This window comes from Pezoporus wallicus, unplaced genomic scaffold (assembly GCF_028554395.1).
Source record: "Pezoporus wallicus isolate ANWC-B61680 ecotype Strahan unplaced genomic scaffold, APGP_CSIRO_Pwel_v1 contig_9913, whole genome shotgun sequence".
NCBI classification, from domain to species: Eukaryota; Metazoa; Chordata; class Aves; order Psittaciformes; family Psittacidae; genus Pezoporus; species Pezoporus wallicus.
In genome coordinates, this window is record NW_026640215.1 from 6,900 (window position 1) to 30,705 (window position 23,806).

At 55.7% G+C, this 23,806-nt stretch overlaps 3 protein-coding genes across 4 annotated transcripts; 1 reads left to right on the plus strand and 2 right to left on the minus strand.

Moving 5' to 3' along the window:
• Positions 1-5,561: 5,561 nt before the first annotated feature.
• On the minus strand, positions 5,562-7,847 carry NODAL (nodal growth differentiation factor). Its single transcript, XM_057418080.1, has 3 exons — positions 7,578-7,847; positions 6,186-6,922; positions 5,562-6,085 (listed from the first exon to the last, which is right to left on the minus strand). Exons 1-3 carry the CDS (start codon positions 7,792-7,794, stop codon positions 5,933-5,935), a joined length of 1,107 nt encoding a protein of 368 aa, XP_057274063.1. The 5' UTR covers positions 7,795-7,847; the 3' UTR covers positions 5,562-5,932.
• Positions 7,848-8,894: 1,047 nt separating this feature from the next.
• Positions 8,895-17,623, plus strand: ASH2L (ASH2 like, histone lysine methyltransferase complex subunit). The gene is made up of 16 exons (XM_057418086.1): positions 8,895-8,912; positions 8,989-9,058; positions 10,376-10,521; positions 11,169-11,257; positions 11,422-11,516; positions 11,637-11,732; positions 11,921-12,016; positions 12,231-12,306; positions 14,183-14,276; positions 14,778-14,995; positions 15,185-15,352; positions 15,658-15,851; positions 16,132-16,224; positions 16,565-16,663; positions 16,935-16,994; positions 17,398-17,623. The coding sequence occupies exons 4-16, from the start codon at positions 11,185-11,187 to the stop codon at positions 17,503-17,505; spliced, it is 1,470 nt and encodes a 489-aa protein (XP_057274069.1). The 5' UTR covers positions 8,895-8,912; positions 8,989-9,058; positions 10,376-10,521; positions 11,169-11,184; the 3' UTR covers positions 17,506-17,623.
• A 955-nt stretch (positions 17,624-18,578) lies between these two features.
• On the minus strand, positions 18,579-21,575 carry STAR (steroidogenic acute regulatory protein). Of its 2 annotated transcripts, none has more exons than XM_057418085.1 (7): positions 21,431-21,575; positions 20,970-21,083; positions 20,130-20,257; positions 19,890-20,045; positions 19,352-19,536; positions 18,782-18,875; positions 18,579-18,692 (listed from the first exon to the last, which is right to left on the minus strand). In XM_057418085.1, the coding sequence occupies exons 1-7, from the start codon at positions 21,492-21,494 to the stop codon at positions 18,585-18,587; spliced, it is 849 nt and encodes a 282-aa protein (XP_057274068.1). In that variant the 5' UTR covers positions 21,495-21,575; the 3' UTR covers positions 18,579-18,584. The 2 variants fall into 2 exon arrangements, with proteins under 2 accessions (XP_057274068.1, XP_057274067.1); XM_057418084.1 differs by having other exon boundaries at positions 19,890-20,048.
• Positions 21,576-23,806: the final 2,231 nt, after the last annotated feature.

Here is a 23,806-nt window from a genome sequence, read left to right on the forward strand (position 1 = left end):
GTGGGTCTGTTGCTGGGTTTTGCACCAGTTTCTCCATGGGGTTTTGCACCAGTTTCTCACTGGGGTTTTGTACCAGTTTCTCCATGGGGTTTTGTACCAGTTTCTCCATGGGGTTTTGCACCAGTTTCTCCATGGGGTTTTGCACCAGTTTCTCCATGGGGTTTTGTACCAGTTTCTCCATGGGGTTTTGTATCAGTTTCTCACTGGGGTTTGTACCAGTTTCTCCATGGGGTTTTGCACCAGTTTCTCCATGGGGTTTTACACCAGTTTCTCCATGGGGTTTTGTACCAGTTTCTCCATGGGGTTTTGCACCAGTTTCTCCATGGGGTTTTGTACCAGTTTCTCCATGGGGTTTTGCACCAGTTTCTCCATGGGGTTTTGCACCAGTTTCTCAGTGGGGTTTTGTACCAGTTTCTCACTGGGGTTTGTATCAGTTTCTCCATGGGGTTTTGTACCAGTTTCTCACTGGGGTTTGTACCAGTTTCTCCATGGGGTTTTGCACCAGTTTCTCCATGGGGTTTTGCACCAGTTTCTCACTGGGGTTTTGCATCAGTTTCTCCATGGGGTTTTGCACCAGTTTCTCCATGGGGTTTTGCACCAGTTTCTCCATGGGGTTTTGTACCAGTTTCTCCATGGGGTTTTGCACCAGTTTCTCCATGGGGTTTTGCACCAGTTTCTCCATGGGGTTTTGCACCAGTTTCTCCATGGGGTTTTGTACCAGTTTCTTCATGGGGTTTTACACCAGTTTCTCATTGGGGTTTTGTACCAGTTTCTCCATGGGGTTTTGCACCAGTTTCTCACTGGGGTTTTGTACCAGTTTCTCACTGGGGTTTGTATCAGTTTCTCCATGGGGTTTTGTACCAGTTTCTCCATGGGGTTTTACACCAGTTTCTCCATGGGGTTTTGTACCAGTTTCTCCATGGGGTTTTGCACCAGTTTCTCACTGGGGTTTTGCACCAGTTTCTCACTGGGGTTTTGTACCAGTTTCTCACTGGGGTTTGTATCAGTTTCTCCATGGGGTTTTGCACCAGTTTCTCCATGGGGTTTTGCACCAGTTTCTCCATGGGGTTTTGTACCAGTTTCTTCATGGGGTTTTACACCAGTTTCTCATTGGGGTTTTGTACCAGTTTCTCCATGGGGTTTTGCACCAGTTTCTCACTGGGGTTTTGTACCAGTTTCTCACTGGGGTTTTGTACCAGTTTCTCCATGGGGTTTTGTACCAGTTTCTCCATGGGGTTTTGCACCAGTTTCTCACTGGGGTTTTGTACCAGTTTCTCACTGGGGTTTGCACCAGTTTCTCCATGGGGTTTTGCACCAGTTTCTCACTGGGGTTTTGCATCAGTTTCTCCATGGGGTTTTGCACCAGTTTCTCCATGGGGTTTTGTACCAGTTTCTCCATGGGGTTTTGCACCAGTTTCTCACTGGGGTTTTGCATCAGTTTCTCCATGGGGTTTTGTACCAGTTTCTCCATGGGGTTTTGCACCAGTTTCTCACTGGGGTTTTGTACCAGTTTCTCCATGGGGTTTTGTACCAGTTTCTCCATGGGGTTTTGCACCAGTTTCTCCATGGGGTTTTGCACCAGTTTCTCCATGGGGTTTTGTACCAGTTTCTTCATGGGGTTTTACACCAGTTTCTCCATGGGGTTTTGCTGCTGAAAGCCCTCGAGTAGGGGAGCATCTCATTGCCCTCCTGGAGGTGGTTTAGCTTCAGCATCCCTATGTGCTGGCATGGGAAGGATGGAGCCTTGCCTGTATCCTGTGCCTTGGAGGAGCAGCAGCACATGATCAGGGTGGAGCATAGGCACAGTTTGCTCTGGACACAGAAGGAACGAGCATGACCAAGCAGACCCGAGGGCTTATCAAAGGCCCGTGTGTACAAATGGGGCCCAGGGTCAGGTATTGTTCACCCCGGGATGCGGAGCAGGATGCGGGCGCCCTGCACGAGACAAAAAGGGGCAGGGATGGGAAATGTCAGGATAAAGCCAACACTTGTCCCCTCGGACCTCCCTGGAGCATCCCAGCTGTGCACAGCAGCCACACACACGGCTGCATCCCCTCCTCCTGGCAATCCCCATGCTCAGCCCATGGCAAAGGCAGCTCCTCAGCCTCTTAGTGTGAGTGGTGTGGTTTAGCCAGGCTTGGGGTGCCAGAAACAGAGCCATGGAATGGAATGGGTTGGAAGGGAGCTTAAAGCTCATCCAGCTCCCCATGGGCAGGGGCACCTTCCACTAGAGCAGGATGCTCCAATCCCTGTCTGAATCCCAGTCTCCCTTCTATCAGGTTCAAGCCATTCCCCTCGTCCTGTCCCTGCATCCCTTGTCCAAAGCCCATCTCCAGGTTTCCCATAGCCCCTTGAGGCACTGGGAGCCAGCTCCATGTCCCTGTTTGTGTATTGGGGCAGGAGCAGAGCTGGGCAGCATCACCCTGTCCGAGATTAGATCCATGCTTCCCAGCCCAAGCCGGGCTGGCCCTGCTTTAAGCACGGCTTTATCATCACCAGCATCCCCGCTTTGATGTTTTCCTTACAGCCCTGGAATCTCAGCCTTTATTTTCCCACTGGGAACGGGCCTCTCCCTGCCCTACAACAACCTCTGAACCCGCTGCTTGATGGAGGGGCAGAGATGGCAAAGATAGAGCTGGAGGAGGGCGAAAGGGTTGGGGGGCGAAGCCTCCAGTAGCAAAGGCAAACCCGCTCGGCTTTCCTCCCCTCCGGAGCCCCCATTCCCGGGTTTCTGGGTGCAGCTGCCTCCTGCCAGGGGTTAGCCCCACACATGGCTTGACAGCCCCTGCAAATGACCCTCTAATGAGGGGCTGGTGGCAGTGTGAACGCCGTCGGGATGTGTAGGGAGCCAGGGGCGGGTCTGCCTGGGCTGCGGGGCCCAGACGCGCTTTGTTTATCCGCCGGCTGGGATGTGGATTGGGGATAATCAGGCTGGGCTTGGGATGTGGAGTGGAGCTGCTGGGGCAAGGAGGGGAGGGATGGGGATGGCCCCGGCCTGCCCCTGCCCGTGCGCTCCCAACGTGCCCTCCGCTGTGCTGGCTGCAGGCAGGGCGCTGGGACCCCACGGCACTGGGACCCCATGGCAGTGTGTCCTTATGGCAGTGTGTCCCTGTGGCACTGGGTCCCTATGGCAGTGTGTCCCCATGGCAGTGCATCCCTATGGCAGTGTGTCCCCATGGCAGTGCGTCCCTATGGCAGTGTGTCCCTATGGCAGTGTGTCCCTATGGCACTGGGACCCCATGGCAGTGTGTCCTTATGGCAGTGTGTCCCTGTGGCACTGGGTCCCTATGGCAGTGTGTCCCCATGGCAGTGCATCCCTATGGCAGTGTGTCCCCATGGCAGTGCGTCCCTATGGCACTGGGTCCCTATGGCAGTGTGTCCTTATGGCAGTGTGTCCCTGTGGCACTGGGTCCCTATGGCAGTGTGTCCCCATGGCAGTGCATCCCTATGGCAGTGTGTCCCCATGGCAGTGCGTCCCTATGGCAGTGTGTCCCTATGGCAGTGCATCCCTATGGCAGTGTGTCCCTATGGCAGTGCATCCCTATGGCAGTGTGTCCCTATGGCACTGGGTCCCCATGGCAGTGTGTCCCTATGGCACTGGGTCCCTATGGCAGTGTGTCCCTATGGCACTGGGTCCCCATGGCAGTGTGTCCCTATGGCACTGGGTCCCTATGGCAGTGTGTCCCTATGGCACTGGGTCCCTATGGCAGTGTGTCCCTATGGCACTGGGACCCCATGGCAGTGCATCCCTACAGCAGTGCATCCCTATGGCAGTGTGTCCCTATGGCAGTGTGTCCCATGGCAGTGTGTCCCTATGGCAGTGTGTGCCCATGGCAGTGTGTCCCTATGGCATTGGAACCCCATGGCAGTGCATCCCTACAGCAGTGCGTCCCTATGGCAGTGTGTCCCTATGGCAGTGTGTCCCCATGGCAGTGTGTCCCTATGGCAGTGCATCCCTACAGCAGTGTGTCCCTATGGCAGTGTGTCCCTATGGCAGTGTGTCCCCATGGCAGTGTGTCCCTATGGCAGTGCATCCCTACAGCAGTGTGTCCCTATGGCAGTGTGTCCCTATGGCACTGGGTCCCCATGGCACTGCGTCCCTATGGCAGTGCGTCCCTATGGCAGTCCGTCCCCATGGCACTGGGACCCTATGGCAGTGCATCCCTATGGCACCATGTCCCTATGGCACTGGGTCCCCATGGCAGAGTGTCCTTATGGCAGTGGGTCCCCATGGCAGAGTGTCCTTATAGCAGTGAGTCCCCGTGGCACTGTGTCCCTATCGCCCTGGGATCCCATGGCACTGTGTCCATATGACACTGGGACCCCATAACAGAGTGTCCTTATAGCAGTGGGTCCTCATGGCACTGGATCCCCATGGCACTGTGTCCCTATGGCACTGTGTCCCCATGGCACTGGGTCCCCATGGCAGAGTGTCCTTAGAGCAGTGGGTCCCCATGGCGCTGGATCCCCTTGGCACTGGGCCCCCATGCATGTACCATGTCCCCATCTATGGCTGGGGGAGCCTGGGAGAGCCCAGACCCACAGCCAGGGCTGCAATGGGATGAGCTTGGGAACCCGACCCTTGCTGCCCCCCAGGGCTGGCATGCAGAGGGCAATGAGCATCCTGTGGGGCTGGAGCTCTCCTGCTCCAGCTGCCGGCCCCATCACCCAAAGGAGAGCTGCCTGCATGACTGTTAGAGAACATTCCCCTTCCCCTTATCCCCAAGGGATAAATACAGGTGGAAAACCCCCTTTATCCCCCCTCTTCGGTGCCTGCAGGTGCTTCCCTGCTTGCTTTCCCCATCAGGGTGAGAGCATCTTGGTTATCTCACGTGAACCTTTCTGTTGAGCATCTTTCACACCCCTTTGCATCATTTACCACCAGGTATTTTCAATGGGTATAATTTATTGATGGATCATCCAACCCTCTCAGTACCGCCTCTTCTGCACACACTGAGAGGGGAAAGCAGCTGTGTGAGCCGGGGTGGGGGGCTCAGACCCACCTCATTGCCTGTGCAAATCCCTCTCTGGCTCCCAGTGAATGGATGATGCTCTGGAGAGGGATGCAGGAGCCCCGGGTCAATCTTTAGCATCACTCCCTCTATGGTCCAGGGGAGTGTATAATGGGTGTGTGATGGTGTATGATGGGTGTGTGATGGTGTGTGATGGTGTGTGATGGTGTATGATGGGTGTGTGATGGTGTATGACGGTGTATGATGGGTGTATGATGGTGTGTGATGGTGTATGATGGGTGTGTGATGGTGTGTGATGGTGTATGATGGGTGTATGTTGGTATGTGATGGTGTATGATGGGTGTATGTTGGTGTATGATGGTGTATGTGAGTGTATGATGGTGTATGATGGGTGTATGTTGGAGTATGATGGTGTAAGATGGTGTGTGATGGTGTATGATGGTGTTTGTCAGTGTATGATGGGTGTATGTCGGTGTATGATGGTGTATAATGGGTGTATGTCAGTGTATGATGGTCTATGATGGTGTGTGATGGTGTATGCAGTGTATGATGGGTGTATGATGGTGTATGCAGTGTATGATGGGTATATGATGGTGTATGATGGTGTATGATTGATGGTGTATGATGGTGTATGCAGTGTCCCACCACTGCGATTCCTGTTGTGTCAGAAGGAGCCTTGCTCCACGGGTCCATCCCTGCGCCTGCGGAGCAGCACCAGCCCTGGCACATGGATAACCCAGCACCGGGCACCCAGCACCCTGGTGCTGCAGGGAGGTGTCTGAAGACCCTTCCCATGCGGAGCCTGGCTCCATCCATGCACGTGGCCATCCGCACACCCCGCTCCTCCTCTGGCACAGCCAGAGCTTCCCCAACCCGCTCCATAGGCACCCCGCTCCGTGTGTTGGGTCCTTGGGGATGCTTCCAGGGCAGAGCCGTGCCCCTTGCAGAGGGGATGAACCTCAGTTGCAGCCACACTCCTCGATGATCATGTCCTCGTGGTGGCGGACGACGATTTCCCCCTTCTCATAGTAGAGCATGGAGAGGGGACTCATCCTGACCGGGGAGCACACGGGGCAGGGCACATGGTTGGGCTTGTAGAGCTGCAGCAAACTCTGTGGGGAGACACAGCAAAGGCAAAGCATCACCCCCTGCCCCTTGCAATGGGGCTGAGGTTTTGGGGGGGGGGGGGGAGCAGGATGCAACCCCTCTTACCTGTATGTACGCGTGGTTGGTGGGCTTGAAGGTCTCATCCACGGGCGATGGGCACTGCCCTTCGCACCGGTACGCGTTGTACTTCTTGGGGTACACAATCCAGCTGCCCCAGCCCGTCTGCTCGAAGTCCACCATCATATCCACCCTCCTGCACAGGGGCCTGCCCTCCTCAGCCGCGACGGCAGCGCCAGCATCGCTCCCTTTGATCCTTTGCTTCTCCTTCTTGGTGCGGCGATGCCGGCGCATCCCTGGGACGCTGCCCTGGTTGCTGCTCTCCCGCATGACGTGCTTGGAGGTCTCCGCTGTCCTGATGAGGCTGTGGTCTCCCGGTGATTTATCCTTGGAGAACACGAGCAGCAGGGCTCTGTCCATCGCATCCCCGTGGCCGGCATCGTTCCAGGCGTCTGGACCACCCGCATCCCACTGCTCCGTTCCCGTGTGGTACCCAGGGGCTGCGTCTTGGTGCAGCCAGGAGCGGAGCAGCGTGGTGACCTCAAACACTTTCCAAGGGGCCTGGATGGAAGAGGGGCTGCCAGACACGGAGCCCAGGAGGAGCTGGTGTGGGCAGGAACCGGCCCCCCGGCACCGTTGGCTGTGGTAGATGTCCAGGGACACGTTGTGGGCTGGGGAGAGCCGGGGCAGGAGGATGCGGAGCTCGGCCAGGTTCACCTCCTGGCTGCTGGACAGCGAGGACATATCGAAGGAGAGCGCCCAGCGGGAGCCGCTCTGCACCGAGCCTGCAAAGCCAAGAGGCGCGGTGAGGGGACCCCGGGATCCAACCCGAGAGCACCGGAGCCGGGGAGAGACAGGGATGCTTCGGCACCGTGGGAGTGCATGGACCGGGATACCCGCAACAGGGATGCTCGGGGACAGTGCCGGTCCTGAGTGCCGGTCCTGGGGATAAGGATGCTCGGGATGGTGCTGGTGTTGGGAACAGGGATGCTCAGGGACGGTGCAGATCCCGGGGATCGTGCAGGTCCTGGGAACAGGGGTGGCCGGGACAGTGCGGATCCTGGGACGGGGATGGCCAGGAACGGTACCAGTCCCAGGACAGGGACGCACACGGATGGTGCGGATCCCGAGGACCGTGCAGGTCCTGGGAACAGGGATGCTCAGGGACGGTGCGGCTCCCTGGACGGGGATGCTCGGGATGGTGCCGGTCCCGGGACAGGGATGTTCGGGACAGTGCGGATCCCAGGACGGGGATGCTCGGGATGGTGCCGGTCCCGGGACAGGGATGTTCGGGACAGTGCGGATCCCAGGACGGGGATGCCCGGAACGATGCCGGTGCCGGGATGGGGATGCTCGGGACAGTGCCGGTGCCGGGACGGGGATGCTCGGGGATGGAGCTGTTGCCGGGATAGGGATGTCCGGGGCCGCGGCCCCACTCACCGTGCGGGGAGAGGCTGAGGGCAGCGGCGGCTGCGGCGCGGAGCGGGGCGGGAGGTGCGCGGAGGAGCTGCAGCATCAGCGCGGGGCAGCGCGGCGGGGCGCGGGCGGGTGCGCGGGTGGGTGCCCCGAGCGCTGCGCGGGTTTGGGCGCAGCCGAGGCGGAGCAGGGCAAGGACGCAGAGCACCAGCGCGGGTGCGGAGCGCAGCGGGACCCGCATGGCTGCAGGGGCCACCCGCAGCCGCTCTATTTGTACCGCGGCCCCGAGCGCCGCCCCGGCCCCCTCCCCTCCTCTCCCCGTCCCTCTGTCCCTATCTCCATCCCCCCTCCCCTCCACCCCCCCCCACAAGCTGTCCCTCCCCATTTCCATCTCTCCTGTTCCTCCCTTTCTCCCTTCCTTTTTCTCTCCATCCTTCCCTGCCTGCCTCCAGCCTCATCCCTCCATATCCCCATCACTTGCTCTCCCCATCCCTCTCTCCATCCATCCACCCATTCATCCACCCATCCATCCATCCACCCACCCACCCATCCATCCCTCCTTGGTCCCCCTCACCAGCTCAGCATTCCCAGTCCTGTCCTGCCGGGGGATGCACCCACTCCATTGCCCTGCGGGGACTGGGACAAGGGGGTACCCGTGGGCATCATCCCAGGCCCTGCCCCAGCCCGGTCCATGCAGGAGCTCTGTCCAGCTCTTGCTCTCCCCCTCTCCCAGCGCTGTCTGGGGCAGGACCCGGGGTGTAAGAACAGGATCCGAGGCCCTCATTGCCCATCCCATCCCATTGAGATCCCCCCATCTCATTTGGCTACCGGGGCCCCCATTGCCCATCCCATCCCATCGAGACACCCCCATCTCATTTGGGTACTGGGGCTTCCATTGCCCATCCCATCCCATTGAGATCCCCCTATCTCATTTGGGTACCGGGGCCCCCATTGCCCATCCCATCCCATTGAGACCCCCCATCTCATTTGGGTACCCCCCCAAACCAAGCCCCCTCCCCGTGTGTGCCTTGATGACGTCACACCCAGGCAGCATGACGTCACGCCCCCGCCGTCCCCTTCCCGGCAGGTGGCGCTGCTCCTCCTCCCTTTGTGGGCCCCACCGTCCCATTGCCCTTTGAAGCGTCAGATCTCGCGAGAACACCCCCCCACACACACATACACACACGCACACCCCCTCCTCTTCTCGCGAGAGTTGGCCAAGATGGCGGCAGCCCCGGCTGCTACCTCCGTCCCCGCGGTTGCCGCTGCCGAGGGCCCGGAGCCGGGCCCGGAGCCGGCGCCTCCCTCCACGGAGCCCCCTGCCCCGCCGGAACCGGGCAGCGCCGGCCCCGACACCGGGTGCGTGATTGCCCCCCCCCCGCTCCGGTGCTCCCCATGTGTCCGTCCCCGCTAACCCCGCTCTGTGCCCCCGCAGCGGGGAAGCCGCCCTGGCCGATGGGAGCGCGGCGCTGGAGACCGAGTCCGGCAACGGGAAGGACCCGCTGGTAGGGGCGGGATGGGGGCTTGGGAACAGCGGCTCGGGGGGGGTCCGGGTCTTCTTCTGCTTCCCCCCCCTCGTCCCCCTTTAGCAGCAGGGCGTTATCCCAAAGGATGTGGTTGGGAGCGGGATGGTGCCTGCAGGGGTCGTGGGGAAGGTGTGGAGACAGCGGGTGTGCGGAGAGGGCAAGGAGGTGTCTGCAGGGAAAGCGTTCCTGTGTCAGTGTTAATGTCTGGTGGGAGGGACTCGTCGGCATCCTCACTGGGATCCTGTCGGGGCTCATTGGCATCCTATTGGGATCCTGTTGGGGCTCATTGGGATCCTGTTGGGACTCATTTGGATCCTATTGGGTCTCATCAGCATCCTCACTGGGATCCTGTTGGGGCTCATTGGCATCCTTATTGGGATCCTGTTGGGGCTCATTGGCATCCTTATTGGGATCCTGTTGGGGCTCATTGGCATCCTATTGGGATCCTGTTGGGACTCATTTGGATCCTATTGGGTCTCATCAGCATCCTCACTGGGATCCTGTCGGGGCTCATTGGCATCCTATTGGGATCCTGTTGGGACTCATTTGGATCCTATTGGGTCTCATCAGCATCCTCATTGGGATCTTGTTGGGCCTCATTGGCATCCTTATTGGGATCCTATTGGGCCTCATTGGGATCCTACTGATACTCATCAGCATCCTCATTGGGGTCCTGTTGGGCCTCATTGGGATCCTATTGGGCCTCATCAGCATCCTTTTTGGGATCCTATTGGATCTCATCGGCATCCTTATTGGGATCCTGTTGGGCCTCACTGGGATCCTATTGGGCCTCATCAGCATCCTGTTTGGGATCCTATTGGAACTCATCAGCATCCTGAGTGGGATCCTATTGGGTCTCATCAGCATCCTCACTGGGATCCTATTGGTACTCATCAGCATCCTGACTGGGATTCGGTTGGGCCTCATCAGCATTCTTATTGGGATCCTATTGGAACTCATTAGCATCCTCATTGGGATCCTATTGGGCCTCATCATCACCAGTTTTCCATCATTGGAGTCAGGGGAAAGATAAAGATGCAGGAAGTTGCTAAAAACCAAAATCCAAACATATTCCAAAGGGATTTTCCATCCTGACAGCCCCGCTTCCAGTTTTCTGCTGGAAACGAAACCCTCCCCCCCCCCCCCCCCGACTGCCTCTAATGGACCCTCCAAAGCAATACAAAGTAGAGGGGAACCAGATTATTCCCTCTCAGTCCTGTCCTGCCAGCTCCCTGCCCCAAAAAGGCTGCTGTGGGCTTTAAGCCAGGTGCCCGTTGTGCTGCTCTCTGCTTGCAGGAGGCTGCAGGGGACAGCTCGGAAGTCCTGGATGCTCAAGCAGGCTCCGTGGATGAAGAGAACGGGCGGCAGCTGGGGGAGATCGAGCTGCAGTGTGGGATCTGCACCAAGTGGTTCACGGCGGACACCTTTGGCATTGACACCACGTGCGTAAGCTCGCCTTGGCGCCGGGTGCTGAGGCTCTCGGGGCCCAAGGACCCTGCTCCAAGGACACAGGGAAGCGGCTGCGGGTTGGAAACAGCAGCTTCCCGACAGCGCTGCAGGGAGGGTTTGTGCAGTTGGGCCTGCAGAGCTCAGGGCTGGGGGGGGTCTGGGAATGATGCTCTAAAATCAAGGGGGGCTTTCACAGCCGTTCTCAATGGGTGTCACCAAAACCCCCCCCCAGTCTCTATAAATGAGCAGTAAATTCAGTTTTCTTTCTTTAACCCATATGAGACTTCCTAAAAACATCACTTTTTAGAGTGTATTTTGCCCCTAAAACGTTCTCTGGGCTTCCAGCTGCAGTTTTAAGGGCTCAGATGATGCTCCTTGTGCAGAGCTGCCTTTGTTGCCTCTTGTTCTGCTGGCTGAATGTCAGGGCTTCTCTAAAGCGAGTGGCCACTGAGCTTGAGTGGCCTTCCAGAGCTTTGTGGCTTTTCTTGATGCCCATGAGCAACCTCCGTTGATGAGAGCATCCTTCAACCTGTGAGAGAAGAATTAACCTGGGATAATTGAGTTTATAACCCTCCATATTAAAGAATAAGGAATATCTTACCAGTATCTGATTGCTGACCGACAGCCTGCTCTTTTCCAGCTCCTGCCTGCCTTTCATGACCAACTACAGCTTCCATTGCAACGTTTGCCATCACAGTGGGAACACCTATTTCTTAAGAAAACAAGCAAGTAAGCGTGCATTCAATGCAAGCTAAGCCTGGAGGCTTTGTTGGAGCTGAACACAGGGGAAAGCTCTGCTGAAGCTGCCCAAAGATGAGCAGGACCCCGTGGTCTATAGGTGGTGTTTGCTTTTCCCAACCCAATTCCGGCTCTGCTGTGCTTTTTTGGTTTAGATCTCAAGGAAATGTGCCTTAGTGCTCTGGCCAACTTGACGTGGCAGTCGAGGACCCAGGACGAGCACCCAAAAACCATGTTCTCCAAAGATAAGGTGAGGCTTGTCCTGGAGAGCAGCACAGCTTTGACCTGAGCTGGGATTTCAGGGATGCTCGGACACTGGGAGAGGCTCACAGCCACTGTTAAAGGGTCTGTTTGCTTGTCTGTTTTCCAGGATATTATCCCATTTATTGATAAATACTGGGAGTGCATGACGACACGTCAGAGACCTGGGAAGATGACTTGGCCTAATAATATTGTCAAGACCATGGTAAGTAAATCTATGCAGGGTTTTGGGTGAGCAGTGCCTATGTTTGCTGACACCAGAGCTAAAGGGTGAAGATTCTAATGTTTCATCCATAACTAACACACATACTAATAAATACCCTGATTTAAACACCTCTTAATGAACTTGGTGTGAGCCTTCTCTGTGTAACTTAAACTCCTCCTCTTTTATAGTGTAAAGAGAGAGATGTCTTCTTGGTGAAGGAGCATCCAGACCCAGGGAGTAAAGACCCAGAAGAAGATTACCCCAAGTTTGGCCTTCTAGACCAAGTATGTGGTTGGTGATGGAAGGAAAGTGTGCAGTGGGGAGGTGGGAGGAAGGTGTGGGGGCTCTTTTTGCTGGTCATCTAATGAATAAAACCTACCCAAGTCACATTCTGAGCCTGTGTTGGGATACCCCAGCACCTGCAAGTGGGTTTTGAGTGGTAAGATTGAGTTTTACCACTCAAATCCAATCCCATTGGATTTCTTTTCTCTCTTTTAGGATCTTGCCAATATTGGTCCTGCATATGATAACCAGAAACAGAACAACGCCGTGTCCACAAGTGGAAGCTTAAATGGCAAGTTCTTCAGTCAGGCTTTTGAATCCCTGGGCCTAAACTGTGTTTGCCCAGTCCTATAGCTGGGGGTCACTTGAGATGCTGCAGTTAAACCTGTGCTGTGAACTGAGGTTATGCTTATTGCACTCAAAGCATTCAGCCACTCTCACTGTGCCTTTCCACAGGGGTAGGTTAATGTTACCTCCTTGTGAAGGCTCAACTTCTTCCTTCCTGGTGGCCAGCTAAATCAGTCAGTTTTATTCCGTAAGGATATTGATTCACCTACTTGTGTTACTCAGATGCCCTCACTCTCAGATCTGAAAGTAGTTGAGGAAGGTACATGTTATTCCTTCTAAGCACTGCTTGCATCTTACCTGGGCTCATCTTACTGCAGTGATGCTAACTGCTGCTGAGACTTCCTTGTGCACAAGGCTACAGTGTTCTGTATTCAGCCTATATTCATCTATATTCATTTGTTGCCTCACAGGAGGTAGTCTGGGCTTTCTAAAACAGGGTTATAGATATCTAAGGCTGCCTTGTCTTGGGTTGGTTTTGGTCTAATACCTGGAAGCTTGACAAACCTGTGGTGCCGCTTCTCTTCTTGCAGGTGGAGCCTCTATGGGAGGTGACTATTTTACCTTTCAGCTTCTAAACCTTAAGTATTATCCTTTGCAAAGCGTTTTTTGCTCCCTTCTTTTAGAAGCTGAAGTCAATCATAAAGCCCAAGCGTGCCCTGATGTGATTGCAGTAACCCTGTAGTACAACCCAACAGTTTCCCCTGGTAGTCTTTTAGCAGGTAGAAGCTTTGAATGCTCATATTCTGCCCCACTTGACTGCTTGAAAGCTTCATTTTCACTTCTCTCTTCTCCCTGTGCATGATTTGACCTGCTACTGTAGTTTTAAACCCTGATGCCACAACAAGTGATGTGCATCCAGGAGCTGGGATGGTACCGGGAGAGGCAAAGACATGATGACAAACAGGAGAGCCTCAATGTCTGCAGTCAGACCAGCCAGTGCAGCTGAGATCATGTCACGGTCGTGCAGAATATGCTATTCCCTCAATGATTTGAATCCCTTCCAGCCCAAGGGGAGTGCTGATAAGCTAAGAGCTGGCTGTGTTTTTAGCTCCAGCACAGCGTGTGGTTTGTAAAGGTGTCTTCCTACAGTGCAGTGTGAATCAGTAGCAGTCTGTTTTGCAGCGTGGTGATAAAATGCATTTACAATATAGCCTGTTAATACGTTAAACTGACAGTGGTTTGGTGAAATGTGAGCATGTATCAGTGTGAATTACAGCAGTCAATCATTACTCATAAATGCAAGTGGAGTAGAAGAGAAGCCGCATCAATTGCAGCCCTGACTTGGGTCATACTGAAGAGAAACACCTCCTGCTTTTCATTTTCAATCAACTGAAGTGTTTTCTGTTTTATAGATGGGAATTTGGATGTTAAGTGCTTATTGCACTGTGGTGTCAGAGGGTTTCTCCAGCACAGTGTGGCAGGGGGGTGATAGCTTTGTTTCCTGATCAGGCAGTGTGTGCTGTAGGTTGGGTTTCTGCTGCCGTCACAGCAATCAATGTGAACTGTGCCTGGGATCTCCATGAAAACAAATAATAATGCTTGGGAAGTGGATCCCAGACAGAAAAGGTTCTGGATTCTCACCTTAAAAACTTGATCTCTTGATAAAATCTCACTCAGCTTCCACTTTGCATTGGGCCACTTCAGGAGCGGACTGGAAGCTCCATGGAAGTGCTGGATTTGGCTCACTGTGGGAGGCTTTTGAGCTCGTGAACTGCTTGCAATCGGGCTGCTTCTGCCCCTTTGTGTCAGTGGAGGTTCCGTGCTCACGGGCTCTGTCCCATCACGTCTCCCTTGACTGTGCTGTGCTTGGTGGTGCCCAGGGGGAATCGCCGCGGGAGGCAGCGGGAAGGGCCGGGGAGCGAAGCGCAAGCAGCAGGATGGAGGGACCACGGGAACGGCCAAGAAAACCAGGAGGTAAGAGGGAAAATGGTGCTGGGGCACAACACCGAGGGTCCCCTCAGTGCTGGTCAGAGGCACAGCTTGGCTTTTGGTGCCTTAAGATGCTGCTTTGGGTCCACAGAAGGGCAGCAAAGCTGATGATGGAGAATACGCCCTATGAGGAATGGCTGAGGGACCTGAGGGGATTCAGTCTGGAGAAAAGAAGGCTCGGGGGGGGATGGACACCTTATTGCTCTCTACAACTGCCTGACAGGAGGATGGAGTGAGGTGGGGTTGATCTCTTCTCCCAAGGAACAAGTGGTAGGACAAGAGGAAAGGGCCTCAAGCTGCACCAGGGGAGGTTTAGATGGAGATGAGGAGAAGTTTATTCCCTGAAAGGGTGCTCAGGCACTGGAACAGGCCCTCAATGCTGTGGGTTAGTGATGGCCTTGGCAGTGCTGCAGGAATGGTTGGGTTTGTCCTGGGACTGAACTGGAGCCACCATGAGATGCCAACGTGAGCCTTTGTGTTCCGCAGTGATCCGCTGTTTTCCGCCCAGCGCTTGCCACCCCATGGTTACCCCTTGGAGCACCCCTTCAATAAGGATGGGTATCGATACATCCTGGCAGAGCCTGACCCCCATGCTCCTGACCCGGAAAAGCTGGAGCTGGACTGTTGGGCAGGGAAGCCAATTCCTGGGGACCTCTACAGAGCCTGCCTCTATGAACGGGTGCTCCTAGCACTGCACGACCGAGGTACAAGGCTTGCAGGTTGTATAAGTGGGCCTTGGTGGTGGTGGTGGGGCATCTTCTGTCACCTCACTTGAGTGCTTATTGATGCTTGAGGTGTCATTGCTTTGAGGTGTAAACCTTAAATCCACTTCTGCTCTTCCTTTGCCTTCCTCTGCACATCAGAGCTCACACATCAGCTCTTCCCTCCCACAGCTCCTCAGTTAAAGATCTCGGATGACAGACTGACTGTTATCGGGGAGAAGGGCTATTCCATGGTACGAGCCTCACATGGAGTGAGGAAAGGAGCCTGGTACTTTGAAATATCCATGGATGAGATGCCTCCAGACACTGCTGCCCGACTGGGCTGGTCACAGCCATTAGGTAAAGAGTTTTACCAACTGGTTCCTGTATGTCTTTCCCCAGTAACTTAGACCTGAGGGGGGTAAGGCATCAGCTTGGCTGCTTATTCACTGCTTTTCTTAAGGGGAAACTCTTTCTGGGTGATCTAAACAGTGCAGAGCTGCAGTACAGGTGGATCCTGTACACTTTGCGTGCTGTAGTCGATGTGTCTGTGCTAAGGGGAGCTGTATTTGTTAACTGGATGTAATTACTGCCCCCAAAACTTGAATCGGGACCCACAGCGGTGCTCCTGCTACAGGGTGTGATGTTCCTGTTGGCTTCCACAGGGAACCTCCAGGCACCTCTGGGATATGACAAGTTCAGTTACTCCTGGCGCAGCAAGAAGGGAACCAAGTTTCACCAGTCCATAGGGAAACACTATTCATCTGGCTATGGGCAGGGGGATATACTGGGATTTTACATCAGTCTTCCAGAAGATACTGAGACTGCCAAATCCCTGCCTGACACTTACAAAGATAAGGTGAGGTGTGGAATTCACAATGGGATTAAACGTTAACCTGTGGTTCGTGGCAGAGGGGTCAAGGGGGACTTTATGTGGGCTGCTGAGGGAGATTGCCCACCTCTTGTTTGATCTCCTCCTGCCCTCCTGGCTCTCAGATACTTGGGATGTGTGAATCGCTCTCCTGTGACCCCACAGGCACGCCTGGCCCAGAGCAGGGCTCCTGTAGGTCTTTAATGTGTCACTAAAGGTAGCAGTTGTTCTGATTCCCTTCTGAAGGGGATGTTTTCTGCTCTTTCAGGCCCTCATCAAGTTCAAAAGCTACCTGTACTTTGAAGAGAAGGACTTTGTGGACAAAGCAGAGAAGAGCCTGAAGCAAGCACCTGGAAGCCAGGTCAGTTAAATGCTGGTAGGGAAGGATGCAGAGCTTCAGGAAGAGCAGAGAACTTGCTAAGAGGGGCTTAGTGTGTGCATTAATTGCTTGCATTTAATGAGCACAAAGGGAGGCTGAGCATTGGGTCTTCATCAGAACCAAGAATGCTTTTATTAGAGCAACAATAAAAGGGAATTTAGCAAACCAGCTGCACCCTTTGCTTGTGATGCTACTGCTGGCACTGAAGTGATTGGCTTCAGGTAAAGGGGAGGGCGTAGGTGAAGCTGCCTCTTGAGGCTTGCTTTGTAGCTCCTGAAGTTGGCATGGGTGGAAAAATCCCCCTCTTCATCTTTCTTTTCAGATCATCTTCTTCAAGAATGGTGTCAGCCAAGGAGTTGCCTTTAAAGACATCTTTGAAGGAGTCTATTTTCCTGCTATTTCTTTGTACAAAGGCTGCACTGTAAGTAGCAGATCATTGCAAGGCGATTCCCAGCATGGTTTTAGTAATGCCCAGCGCGTGGGCACGCTGGGAGCAGGGCGAGCACATAAAGAGGAAATCAGGGAATGAGTTTAGTGAGCAGCTCTGGGATAACATTGCTGGTGGGACTTTATCCAAGCGCTGAGTTTTCCATGCCAGGGCAGCTTGTTCCATGGTCTTGCAGGAGGAGGAGGAGGGGATGGGGACTGAAGCATTTTGCCTGTTGATCTCATGCCAGATGTGTCTTCCTCAGGTTTCTATAAACTTTGGGCCATATTTCAAGTATCCACCCCGAGACATCACTTACAGGCCAGTAAGTACTGACTGAAGCTTTATACCCTCACGCATTGTCACCACCTCACCCTCTTTAAACACAAGGTGGGTGCGAGCATCGTGCTGGTGGGAGGTGATTTATACCAAGCCTGTATCTGTCCTCTTCAGTCCTTGGCCTCAGCCAGGAGAGCCAAAAGGATTGTATTTATAAATGGGTAAGTGCTGAGTGATTTGTTAGGCTATTTAGTTAAGGTTTGTTCCTCTTGACAGGTCGTAAAGCCCCTGTTCATGCCTGTGTTAGCCGCTTCTCTTGGTTGAGGAAACACTTGAACCTTTCCCCACCACTACCACGAGCGTTTGAGGAGGGAAACAGCCCTGGAATGCTGCTCTACGATGGGATAACCCCCTCCTTATCCTGAGCCTGTCTTTCCTTCCCTTTGCAGATGAGTGACATGGGCTGGGGCGCCGTTGTGGAGCACACGCTGGCGGATGTGCTCTATCACGTGGAGACAGAAGTGGATGGGAGACGGAGCCCACCCTGGGAGCCATAAGGCAAGCAGGCAGCACAGTGCTAACACCGAGCACACCGTGGGGCTCCAGCAAGTGGGTTTTATTCATGCATCACTCAGAGCAAACGAGCTGAAGCCAACACAGCTCTGGGGAGGAGGGGGGGGGAAACAACACAGGTATTGTGTATCTTTGGTACCCGCAAGGGATTCCTGCTCTGCCCCTGGGCTGGAGGCTCAGTGAGGGCAGTTCTAGTTGGTAGGATGCTGGTTGTGGGCATCTCTTGGAGGCTTCAGTAACTTCCCAGTGTGGCTAAAGAAGGTAACATCTGGGCTGGGTGCTTTGTGCAGTGAACACCAGCTCCCAGCCACGAGGACTGTGTTGGGGCAAGACCATTGCACGCAGGGCTGAAATCTGGGCTTCTGCTCACAGTGTATATTTTCCCCCCCCGGCCCCCCACAAACTGGAGACTAGTTTAAAAATAAAGTTTTGTTTTTTTTCTTGTTAAAAATGAGATTTCCACTCAAAGCAGCCGCGCTCTGGAGGTCTCTCAGGGTGAAGATCTCCTCCTCCTCCTCACTGCATTGCCAAGTTCCAAGGCCTCGTGCCAGCGATGGTCATTACAGAGCTTTAACTGAATAAATAACGGGACACGTGGTGTGTGTCTGTACAGGAACAATAAATTAGAGCTGCTTCACTCGGGGAGGAGGGAACAGAACTCTTAGGGCTGGGGTTTGGGGGAAGGAGGAGAGGGAAAGATGAGGGTTTAAAGCAAGTCCCTGTGCTCATCTTTCTACCTTCCCACTCGGGTGCCTGGGACCTCCCTAACAACTAAGTCACCAAGGCCTTTAATAGTAAATACCCATCACTGGAGCTTTATTTATTAAGAGCCATGCATTAGGGAGGTTGCAGGGGGCATTGGAGCAAATGCAGGACTTGACTTAGCAGAAGTTTATGCTCAGGCCCCTGCTAACTCCTTAGTTCAATACAGGCGGCTTTATTCAGGGGTTAATTAGCAGTGTCTACTATTAAAGGCCTCGGTTAATGAGCACAGGCTCTGATTACATTGTCTGCCCATACAAGCTCCCCTCCTTCATCCCCCCCACCCCGGGCTGAAGCACTGTCAGCACTGTGGGGCCGCCGTCCGTGCCAGGCGCCGCCGGAGGTGGTTGGCAAAGTCCACCTGGGTCTGGGCCAGGACCTGGTTGATGATGCTCTTGGGCAGCCAACCCTGGAGAGGAGAGGAGAGGAGACAGAGCCCGTGAGTGGAACCTGCCCCAAACCCCACCTCCTGCTCGTGGCCTTGGAAGGGGAGCTCACCTTGAGGTCGATGCTGAGCAGCCAAGTGAGCTTGGTGTGCGAGGGCCGGCCGGACAGCGGGCGCAGCAGCATGCACGTGGGGCCGTTCTCTGCTCTGTGAGGGGCAGGGGTGCACGTTAGGGACCAGCTTTCAGCCTCAAAGGGCAGTGCTGGGCTTCTGTGTCCTGTCCTGGTCCCCCCACACCCCGAGTTCTGCCCTTGGGGACCACTCTCAGCCTCACTGCTGCACCCAGTGTCCCCCCCCATGATGTCCTTGCAGTGGCTGAAAGCATCCCTGGGGAGATGTGGGTACCAGACCCTTTCCACTGGTCTCAGCACCAGGATGAGGAGCCATGGCCATAAACTGAACCTCAGCATGGTTTAGGGCTCTAGAGAGCCATTCCAAGCCTGCCTGCTCCCTGTGGAGCCTGCTCAAGGTCAGACTGCATCATCTCCTGAGGTGCCTTTAAACCCAGCTGATGCCATGGATTGGGATTTCTTCAACAGCTCCCACCTAAGACAAACCCAACTGCTCCAAGCTCACGTTGTGGCTCTGCCATTCCATGTAAGTGACCCTAAAGTGGGAGTTACCTTACAAAGCCCTCCTGCTCCGGCACGGCTCCGTACTGCGTGGCCATTCCAGCCAGGACACAAGTGGAGCCGCGTCTCTTGGAGCACCGGACACTCACAAAGTCCCTGGGTCCAACGATGTTCCCGGGGGGAGCAGCTGCCTTCTCATGGGTGATGACCGTGTCCTTGCCAATCCTCTGCAGGATCTGGGAAGTTCAGGGGTCCAGCGTTAGCTCTAGCAGCGCTCAAAGCACCGCGAAGGGAAGGGGTTTCTCTTGATGCTTCTCTTGTTCCAATAGGAAAGAGGGGTTTGGAGCGATGCTCCCTGCACCCTGGGGCTCTGTGCTGCTGTTTCTCCTCTAACCCAACGCCTTCGCTACGCTGCAGTGAAGCCCAAGTGCGTTTCATGCAGAGCAAGGAGCACTCGAGCCGATACAGACTCACTCCTGCTGTAGGATGAATCCTGCCCTCCCCATTCCCAAAGGAAGGCTGGAGAAATCCTTTGCAATGGGCCGAGGGACAAGCACTGAGAGCAGGAAAAGGGGGGGCCCATTCCCACCTTGACCTCCTTGACGCTGGGGTTCCAGTCTCCCATCTGCTCCATGTTGTCCACCAGCTCACTGTACACCGCATCCAGGGGCTGATCCACCACCACCTCCAGGCGGAACACCTTCCCCACGTCCGGGAGCACCTTGCTCAGCACTCGGTCTCCGTTCTGCTGGAGAAGGGAATGGGGGATTCCCATTGCATATATGGACAGGGGGAGCGGGTGAAGGCTGCAGTGGGGCACGGGACCTACCAGCTCCGTCTCCATCTTCCAGCCGTCCTGGTTCCCGAGGATGCTCAGGGATTTCTGGAGCGCTTCTTCCCCTTGTTTGATGTAGGACATTTCCACGTCGCTGAAGGGCTTCTCCTCCAGCCTTGAGCCTGCACCAGGTCACACAGCAGCAGGGTAAGAACACTCCTGTGCCACCGGGTGAGCTTCATCTGCACCAAATCCACTGCTCCAGGCATGGGGAAGGGAACTCGGCCCCTGCTTTGCCTGCGCTTCACAGGCATGGGCTGCCCATGAGCAACCACTCCATACAGCCCTGATGGTGACAGTCACCATAAAGAAAGGGGGGTGGGAAAGGGGGGTGGGAAAGGGGGGTGGGAAAGGGGGGTGGAAAAGGGGGGTGGGAAAGGGGGGTGGGAAAGGGGGGTGGGAAAGGGGGGTGGGAAAGGGGGGTGGGAAAGGGGACGGAAAAGGGGGGGTGGAAAAGAGGGTGGAAAAGGGGACGGAAAAGAGGACGGAAAAGGGGACGGAAAGGGGGACGGAAAAGGGGGACGGAAAAGGGCGGTGGAAAAGTGGGACGGAAAAGGCGATGGAAAAGGGGGACGGAAAAGGGGATGGAAAAGGGGATGGAAAAGGGGATGGAAAAGGGGATGGAAAAGGGGATGGAAAAGGGGATGGAAAAGGGGATGGAAAAGGGGATGGAAAAGGGGATGGAAAAGGGGATGGAAAAGGGGATGGAAAAGGGGATGGAAAAGGGGATGGAAAAGGGGCGTGGAAAAGGGGCGTGGAAAGGGGGATGGAAAAGGGGATGGAAAAGGGGCATGGACACATGGACAGGGTCAGACCCCGCCGCTGGTCACTCACTGAGCAAGGAGCTCCTCCTGCGCACGTGGCTGATCCAGGGCCCGGGGCCGGGGCTGCGGCACACGAGCTTGCTCAGCTCCTGGCCGATGGTGAGGGCCGCTTGTCTTCTGAGACCTGGGGGGCAGAGCAGCGTCAGCCCCAGCACTGGGGCGGCCGCTTTTACCCCCACTTCAAACACCTCGAACAAGCCTCTGCTTCTGCCCTGTCCCCACAGGACCTCCCCGGGGAGCAGATCCCAGCATGAAAACACCGAGGGGCAATCCCATGGGTACCAAGGGACAAGGTAGAGTTGCATTAACACAACACTAAATCCTTGCATCCCATCGCCACCCTCCACATCAGCACCAGCGTATCCCCCCCCCCCTCATCCCCCATCACAGGACCAAAGAGGTGGCGGAGCCACAACCCGACCCCAACGTGGGACGGGGATACCATCCCCGTGGCCTCCCTCGCACCCTCACCCCTCATGTTCCGCAGGTGCTGGTAGGAGATGGCAGCGCAGAGCTTGAACGTCGCCGGCAGCATCTTCCCGTGCGGATGCAGCCCTTGGGTATCCCGGTTCCTGCTTCTCTCCCTCTCGGTGATGGGAGCTGCTCTGCCCCAGCCCCGCGGGGGCTGAGCCTTAAGTACGGTGCTTGAAGGATGCTGGCTCGTCAGCAGGGAGATAAGAGCCATCGCTTACGGCAGGACCCACGGGGCCAAGGTCGGAGCTGGCTCCTTGCGCAGCTGCCTCGCTGCACAGGGCTGGGGGCGTGCTCCTGAATGGAGCAGCAATGGATAAAGATCCGGAGAAGGGATAAGAACAGATCACAGTGGATAATAATAAGGTAATGGAGAGCACTGTCGTCTCGCCGGGATGCAACAACCAGAGCCAGGCTCAGCCCATCCTCAGCTCCCAACACACCAGGACTCCCCCCCATAGGGACCAGACCCCACTCCTGTGCCATCACATTAGACCCTGACCCATAGGTCCAAACGCAGAACAGGACATCCAGCACCGCTGGGGTGGTGGTACCCGGGATGCAGGAACACCGGGATGCTTCGTGCACATCGCATAGACACGAGCGGTGCTGGAAGACCCCACATGGCCCCACACCAACGCAACCCCTCTGTCAGCCCTATACAGCTGAACATGGGGCACGCTGTGGGGCTGGGAACAGCCCTGAACCTCCCCCCCTTCCCCCCCCGAGGCCGGTTTATCTGCCCCTGGGGCTGGGAGCAGTGGGCAATGCAGAGCAGTGATAAGAGTCAAGGATGAAAACCCCATTCCCGGGATGAGTTATGGCCCTGCTCCTATCCCCAGCTGCTTCCCTTGACGTCAACCCCGGCTCCCTCCTGCAGGACCTGACCTTCCCCCTGCTGTTGCACAACAGGGAGGGCACCAAGCAGCAACGCAGCCCCATCGCCTCCCTCTGCTCCCATAAGGAATGGGTTGGGTCCCACCTGCCATGTGGGAATGGTCCCGTTGCTCCCATGGACGGCTCCTCTCCGGCGCCGCTGCTGTTCTCCATCAGGACCTTGTGCTCCCATCGATGGAGGTGATGGGGGGATCAAGGGGAAGCCAGCTGAGCTGCACCATCCCCATCCCAAGTGTTTATAATCCCAGTGCTGCAGCCCCACACAGGGGTGATTCCAGGGTCCCCAGTGGGTCTATGGAGAGCAGGGGGGACCCCCCAACATGGTCCATGGACCCCAGCCCTGCCTGGAGTAGGCTGTGCCCAAACCCACCCAAAACCCCCATAGCAGGGACTGGTTTAACTGGGACACCCCCCCAGGACCCTCACCCACCCCTCAGGGGTGCATCCAATGTGCCTGGCAAGGGAAGGGACAACAGCTCAGCACCCATTGGGTGCTAAGGAGCAACAGCATCCTGGGTACCACAGGCATCAGGGATGGGATTCGGGTCCCAGCACCTACCCCAGGCTCTGGGAAGGTGCCTGTCCAGGATGCTCTGGCCAATGGAGCCCATCGTGCATCCAGCATCACCCTCCTGCATCGGGCAGGATGAGGCCCCAGTGACTTGCCTGGACCCACCGCTGGTGACAAGGGGAGCCGCATCCTGTGTACCAGCAAGGGGATACAGCACAGCCCCACTGTGGGATGGGTGCAGAGCCCTCCAACCCACAGCTGTGGGGCAGGAGGGGGGGAAAAACACAGGGGGAGGCAAAAGAACCCCACAAAACACCCCCCATGTCCCCCCAAAAGCCACCACACGGCTCCATCTGCACCTTTCAGCCTCTAAACCCCCATCAGACCCCCATGTCCCAGCACTGATGATGCTCACACAGGCACAGAATGGGGGTGAATGGGAACCAAAGGTGCTGGGGGCAGAGATGAAGAAACGCAGCTAAACCAGGTCCCTGCAGCCTCCAACAGGCTCTGCACTGGGTTCCTCAGAGGAAAGAGCAATTCCAACACTTCCAGGTTGGTTTGGAAGTGTCTGAAATGTCCTTTAACTGATGGAGAAGCATCACAGTTCCCTACGTGCAGGTCTGTGAACGTTCTCATTGTGTTTAGGGATAAGGATGGGATAAGGAACCAAACACCTTTCCTGTCTCATCTGCCCCAGTTAACAGCATCCTCAGCTGGGTACCACCACCCGCCGCTGCCATACCAAGGATGAAGGCAAGGACCCTGCATCCATCATCCAGGGGCATCCTTGACCTCACAGAGGGCAGGCTCAGGGGCACATTCCCTACACAATTCCCTCCCTGCCTCTCCAATGGACTCTGTAGGCACCAGCACCCAATGATCCCCTTGGATTTTAACCTGTCTGTTGCGATGATACCAATGATGCTCATCCCCTGCATCCCAATGCATCTCCCTGGCTGAGCCCC

What these genes read in the sequence shown, in the direction of transcription:
- NODAL (XM_057418080.1), bottom strand. Translation starts at nt 7,794, where the DNA reads ATGCGGGTCCCGCTGCGCTCCGCACCCGCGCTGGTGCTCTGCGTCCTT. An exon ending in CCTCAGCCTCTCCCCGCACG is followed by an intron (nt 6,923 to 7,577) that starts GTGAGTGGGGCC and finishes TTGGCTTTGCAG; the next exon opens with GCTCGGTGCAGAGCGGCTCC. An exon ending in CCAACCACGCGTACATACAG is followed by an intron (nt 6,086 to 6,185) that starts GTAAGAGGGGTT and finishes GTCTCCCCACAG; the next exon opens with AGTTTGCTGCAGCTCTACAA.
- ASH2L (XM_057418086.1), top strand. Translation starts at nt 11,185, where the DNA reads ATGACCAACTACAGCTTCCATTGCAACGTTTGCCATCACAGTGGGAAC. An exon ending in CCTAGCACTGCACGACCGAG is followed by an intron (nt 14,996 to 15,184) that starts GTACAAGGCTTG and finishes TCCCTCCCACAG; the next exon opens with CTCCTCAGTTAAAGATCTCG. An exon ending in CTTTGTACAAAGGCTGCACT is followed by an intron (nt 16,664 to 16,934) that starts GTAAGTAGCAGA and finishes TGTCTTCCTCAG; the next exon opens with GTTTCTATAAACTTTGGGCC.
- STAR (XM_057418084.1), bottom strand. Translation starts at nt 21,494, where the DNA reads ATGCTGCCGGCGACGTTCAAGCTCTGCGCTGCCATCTCCTACCAGCAC. An exon ending in GCACCTGCGGAACATGAGGG is followed by an intron (nt 21,084 to 21,430) that starts GTGAGGGTGCGA and finishes TCTGCCCCCCAG; the next exon opens with GTCTCAGAAGACAAGCGGCC. An exon ending in TGCTCAGCATCGACCTCAAG is followed by an intron (nt 18,693 to 18,781) that starts GTGAGCTCCCCT and finishes TCTCCTCTCCAG; the next exon opens with GGTTGGCTGCCCAAGAGCAT.